The following is a 6,757-nucleotide window of genomic DNA, read 5'->3' on the forward strand; positions in this document are numbered from 1 at the left end:
TGTTTCTGGAAAATCAAAAATTTACTCTCCAAGACAAGGTTATTTATCACCAGGTAACTGCGTTACCACAAAAATTCTCCCCGTATCACATTTCAACACATGTATGCAAATTTGCTAAGCTCGAAAATTACGCATGATAAATTTACAAAAGCTAGAAATTTCACAGAAATATTTTCCAGCGAAACATTTATTGAAACAAGCAACATATTTGCTATAAGAGGCAAGAAACCCTTCCTATTTCAATTGCGTGCGAGCAAGCGAAACACAATCACAAAGCATATGCAATTAAATAAATTTCTGACAGTTCACATCAAACCCTTTTCGAAAGAACCTTGACCGTAAATAATAAAGCACAAAAGAGACAGCAAGCTTTCATTCAAATAATTTTTCCCTGTCACATTTCCAATTTGTTTTTACCTTTGCTGAGTTGAGTCTTAAAATGAATGTTACTTGCCAGACAAACAGGCAAACTTTAAATAGATGCGACTTCAGTAAACACTGTGAGACACACAACAGAGATCACAGATCTACTTGTGGTGTTCGATTCCTTCTCTGTCTTTGTTGAACCCGTAAGTTACCAGAGAAATTTCCATTTGGTTTCAGTGTTGTACGTAACACCACCTTGGCGAAATATTAGAAGTACAGCATATTTTGATTTCGGCTCGACGGGCAAAAGATTCACGCTGTCGAAGTCCATTACTCGTCGCTTTTTTAAGATTCCAGATCTTTATGTTTCACCGCCTGTCTTGACGTTCCATTCTTGAGCTCCATGTGGGTATATTTTCTTTAAAGATGTACTAAAAAGCCATTCGCGTTACAATGACTTTCGACGCCATTACAGGTTAATTGTGCAGAGCAATGAAATGAAAACCGAAATGAAACCGAGATTCCGACTGGGTTTGCCAACCCAGTAAAAATGCTAACAACAGCACTAGTGAGGATAATTGCAAACGATACAAGTAATTGCACATGAAATAGCGTTACAGCTCCAAATACAAAGGGATTCAGTAACAGCAGAAAACAAAAAGCCATGATAATACAAATAGACAGAAAATTCACCTTTTTCAGAAATTTAACTAAATGCATCCGGCTAGGCGTACATCTCTGCGACTCGATACCGCTAGCACTAACTTTAAGATCAGGAACTTTCTTCTTCAGGAAACTTTCACAGTTCTGTGCTTCTCTCCTTTGGCATTTGGTTGCAGTGCAGTTCATATCATGATTTTCACATATTTGTTCATTTAGTACACATTTGTTCTCAACATATAGACTTTCTTTCAGTTTGCGGACCAACCCCGGCCAAAACAATCGTTCAACAGCATCTTTTAGTGTGGGTCTACCGCAAACGGCGTGTGCATAAGTGAGTTGTTTGAGCGTTCCGAGGAAGAAGCTTAATACAACAAAAAGCAATATGCTCACAAACGACATACTGTCATGGGCTACACACTTCGCCACAACTTGATCGCGCAAACAAATGATACTTGGTATGATCACGCTCAATCATATGGTTTTGCCTGTCAATAAAAGGCATTATCATACTTATTATACTTAGGATCGAAATTCTCCAATCACAATTAGCTATTTTAACAACTTGTTTCCTCAGAAGGACGTCTCTGAAGATGCCCAATCAAAACATGACGACTTCCATCCACTTAGTGCTATAAATTCACACAAACCACCAACGCCTGCTTCCCTTCGTTTATTTCAGGAGGAGTTAGCTAATATCTGTCTATCGTTAGAATCTACCACTAAAATTCGCTCATTCCTGGTCGTTTTATTCCTACTCGTTTAGAACCAAACAACTACCTCCTAAATGTCAACACCAGTAAATGATCACGCAAACGAAGCCAATGGCGAGAAATTATATTTCAACTGAATAGCTTGAAATAAAATTTGCGCGAAATCTCTCTCTTTAAAAAAGTTAAAGAAATATAAGGGCCGTTTATACGAGAGAAAATAAAACGCGAACAGCCCAAATAAATGATGCAAAATCTACGTTCACAGCTTTCTCAAGCCCCGGCTTATCCTGGCCTGGGAGTTTATACTCGTATAAATAGTTCCTTTCGCGTATTATGTACGCCGCGTCCAGAGTAAGCCGCGGCTTATTTTCTCTCGTATAAACGACCCTATTGTTGTTTTCTCAAGTTAACAATAACTTCATTTTACACAAGAGTGACTATACTGAAATCTTTTTCTGACCTTAATTAAAAACGATCGCCAGCTGTAATCATTTGCCAGAACGATCATGCCTACAAATTCCTGTCATCTTTATTTAATGCGTATTAAATTTCAACTCACTTATGCAAATTAGTTAAACTCGAATACTACTCAGCACAATGAATCACAACAGTTGAAACATCTCACAAAAACCTTTTCCAGCATGAAATTTATTGAAACTAACAAAATATTTGCTATTGGAGACAAAAAAAACCCTTTCTATTCCAATTCCGTGCGTGCAAACAAGAAACAATCCGTCTCACAAACCATACGATATGCAAATAAATATATTTTTCAGTTCAAGATTGAACTCTTTCCTAAAGAACCTTTTCCAAAGCACAAAATAGACAACAACCTTTCTTTCCAATAATTCTTCACTGACACATTTTCAATTATTTTTTTACCTGAAAACTGTACAGCTTGACTGCAAATTAAATGCAAATTGCCAGACAAATGAGATGCCACTTCGATAAACACTGTGATACATTCAAAACATTCAATTTGTTGTTTTACACCTATACTCAATTTCCCACTTACTGTCAGTGTTCTACATACCAGCACAGTTTATAAAATAAGATTAGAAACAACACAAACTTTCTCATATCCGACCGCAATTGTTCTCGAAGACCATCCCTCGTCGCTTTTAAGATTCCAGATATTTATTTTCCCCGCCTGTTTCGTTATTCCAATTGACGTTCCATTCTTGATCTCATAAAGGTATATTTTTTCCACTAAAACGCCATCCCCGTTACCACGACTTTCGACGCCATTGCGGGTTTAATAATTAAACGTTCATCTGTGTGCACCAAGGAAATCTACGTATTCCCCCAGCCCCCTCAAACCTAACAAAATACACAGACAAGACTCTATGCACAAAGCCACTACTTAGCAGGGGAGTGACAGGCAAGACTTTTACCGACACGGAAAAAAAAATAAAAAAAAACACGAAACCAAACACAGATTCCAACTGGTTTGCCATACTGGCTACCCAGTAACAACTTGCATATCAAATATCAACCCACATATGCAATTTAGTTGAGTTCGAATCATTTCGAACACCATCAATACACAAAGAGAGCAAAATCTCACAAAAACCTTTTACAGCCAAAAATTGTATTCAAACAAACAACATATTTGCTATTAGAAGGAAGAAAAAACCTCTCATCTTATTGCGTACGTGCAAACAAGCCGTGACACTCGTGTCAAAACCCTTTACTGAAAAATCCTGTCCTTGGATAATGAGGCAAAAAATTGACAGCAAGCTTTCTTTCAAATAATTCTCGACTAGCAACAATTAGTCAAATGTTTGTGCAGAGTTGAGCACAAATAAATATAAACTGCGAGACGACAGAGATCACAGATCAACGAGCGAAGTCCAGATTATTATTATTTTTCACCGCCTGTCTTCTTTATCCAGTTGAGCTCCCTATATTTTGTTTAGAGGTCCACTAAAATGCCATTCACGTTACAATGACTTTGACGCCATCGCAGGTTAATTAAACATTCTACTGTGTCCACCGGATAAAATCTACGCATTCCTACTACTATCCCCTGATGAAACCTACCAAAAATACGCGCAGAAGACTCTACTCAAAAAGATAATACTTAGCAGGGGAGTGATAGGAAAGACCTCTCGCACAACTCTTAGCTAACTTTTCCATTTTTCCGACACGGAAAACGAAGAAATTCTACTCATATTCTCACTGGAGTGCCATATGCCAACCCAGAAAACACACTCCATGTCAACAGATATTATAACACTTAATCCCGAGACCTTTGGTTAATGCATTTGCCAAAGTCGTCCATTTGAACCGTGGCAAACTGGTTAGTACTTGAAGACAATTTTTTGTGTGAGTGCCAGCTGAACAAAGGACATGTGCCCGTGCCGGATCTTGGTAGACTAAAAACAAACTAATAATGCAAGGCTGATTGTACAGCTGTGAGGATATATATATTTTTGTTTAACCGATAGTTCTTCAGGGAGATAAACTCCCTAATTCCTTGAAGAACATTTACCTCCTTGAAGTGCCTGACAGAATTTTCCTCACATCCGTACAACCAGCCTTACATTATTACTTTATTGAAATAAATCAGCATCAACCATTATAGACGGAAATTATTTGAACATATCTAATTCATGTTCAATTTATCTCATGTATGTTCATTCATGTTCTCTTTCCTAAATTGAAGCTCTCTCTCTTTGGCTCTTTCTCCGCTTTCCTTCTTCTCAAATGAAGCTTTTGCCTTGAAAATAGTAACGTGGCGTTTTAGACAAAAGACGGCATTTCGTGACGACCTGTAGATTGGCAGTTATTCTACGATCGCGAACAGCGTGTTGTCAAGTCAGTGGACACATAGGTGGACATCAGTCATTTTGCCTCCGTTATATTACTCAACCAGACTAACACAACAATAATATTTGGGCGCATTGGTCAGTCAAACCAGCGAGCCATTTATTCAACTTTCAAATAGAAACAAAGACAAACCTTCGAATTAAGAAACTAAGGCATCATAGCCGGACAAGAAAATCCCCAAAAACAAGCCGGTGGAAAATTACAGGGAACGTGTGCCCCCTACGAAGGCAATGGTGCTACCCTTGGGGTATTATGGTATTCCATTAAAGTCCTAAACGAAAAATATACAATGGTTACTAAATAAGGATCTAAAAGCAATAGGAAGGAAAAAACGTAGCATCCTAGTGACAATCCTAATAACATAAAAGCAAAAGCAACAACTTCACGCGGCGAAAACGGATCGTAGAGTGACTTAACCTACTGACGTCAGCAAAATACAAACCTAAATCCCACAAACCACTACGCACGGAACACTCACCAATTTATGCTAATTTACAATAATCACAAATTACATTATTTAACCGTTTACTTGTCCCGAATTCCGGCATTTGGGAAGCAACTGTTTTCCTATCCTCATCACTTCTAACCTAAGTTCGCGTAATCGCCAACAGTACAAAATTGGGTTCACAGACGAGTTCATGTGAATCATTGTTGAGGCAAATGTCCATTCCGGTTTCCAATACTTATGGACAGTTGCAAACAAAATTAGTAAAACAACTTGGGGAACATAGCATATAAGGAGAAAGATATAAAATATAAAAGCATTCATCGCACTTTTAATAGTTCTAGCCATGAGCAAGTTATTGAGGGAATCAGCTGAATTACCAACTACCGCTTGATGTTCGATTTGAATCTGAACCTGATGTCGACGAGCAATTGAATAAATTTTGATGTAAGAAAATGTACAAATGACAACGCAAATACTGATGACAAATCCTGTTATCAAATGAAATACAAACTTGTCCCAAAAGTACAGCGCCGAACATGAACTTAACGTGCTCAACCAAACAATGGCGATGATGAACTTGATGCGAAATTCTGTAATCAAAGCCCGGTATCTCATATGATAAAGAAGAAGGAACATTCTGTCCAAACTGATCAGGGTCATTGTGTTAATAGAAACTCCGCAGAGAAAAAAGCCCAATATTCCAGACAGTCGGTGCAATAACAAATTAACAGTTTTCAGGCTTATAAGTTCATCTGCAATGTAAAGCGGTTGAACGACAACACCAACAAGGAGATCTGAAACTGCAAGACTACAAAGCAACATTATCGAAGTTGAACGGCGAAGGGTAGGCGATTTCAACACAGCTGTCAATATCAAAATATTACCAGCAATGGACGCTATCATCAATGGAGCGTTGAGAACACAGTTTACTGTGATGATTTGTCTATAAACTCTGCTTTTGTCAGTGTAGTTTATCATCTCGTCAGTGTCTCTTGTTACGTTTTAGACTGTCTTCCCGGTTTCACAGTTCTCTTTATCTACCTGCAGAAACGTACGTGTCCGTGGGAAAACCACCTGCAAATAGAATGTCATGAAAAAAGTTACGTTTGATTCGCTAAAATAGCTGTCGGGGAGAATCAAATCAATATCGCAACTGATTGAATGCTGCTTCCTCTGAATTCATTTTGTGACTGATAGCTAGGGTTGTGTTATGCAAATCACAACAACATCGTTACACAACTGAGATGTTGACTGTCAGCAAAAACTTTATAATTACTGCTACCGGCACTTCTGGTCAGCTGTTCTAATTATTTACCACAGGTTATGCCGAGAGTTTATTTTGAAACTCCTGTTAAAGCTATGGTGTCTTAGCCAAATCATTACTGCGCTCTGTACATATGGGATTTTATGAGGACAATGATATGTGACCCGTCAGCACGTATCCATTTGCGTATTCTAACCGTGGGCAAATAAGTTCATTGCACAAAAAAGACAACGATTGCTTGCATTGACATCTTCTCATAAATTTCAACCGCTTATTTGACTGCATTTTTGTCGGAAATACGTACATGGTTCTTTGCTCTAAAACTTGTGACGAAACTACACGTAATTGAATGGTTTAACATAAAATACGAGCGGATTCTTTGCGAGTTGCATAGTATTTTTCCGAGTCCCTAAGGGGCAAGGAAAAAATACCTGCAACGAACAAAATGTCCGCACGTATTTAAGAATTATTCCC

The 6,757-nt window shown here is 38.1% G+C and overlaps 1 protein-coding gene across 1 annotated transcript; it reads right to left on the bottom strand.

Annotated features, from left to right (window-relative positions):
• Positions 1-3,235: 3,235 nt before the first annotated feature.
• LOC137994833 (adenosine receptor A2b-like) lies at positions 3,236-6,366 on the bottom strand. Its single transcript, XM_068840425.1, has one exon. It carries the CDS (start codon positions 5,995-5,997, stop codon positions 5,089-5,091), a length of 909 nt encoding a protein of 302 aa, XP_068696526.1. The 5' UTR covers positions 5,998-6,366; the 3' UTR covers positions 3,236-5,088.
• Positions 6,367-6,757: the final 391 nt, after the last annotated feature.

Source organism: Montipora foliosa, chromosome 3 (genome assembly GCF_036669935.1).
Source record: "Montipora foliosa isolate CH-2021 chromosome 3, ASM3666993v2, whole genome shotgun sequence".
Lineage (NCBI taxonomy): Eukaryota > Metazoa > Cnidaria > Anthozoa > Scleractinia > Acroporidae > Montipora > Montipora foliosa.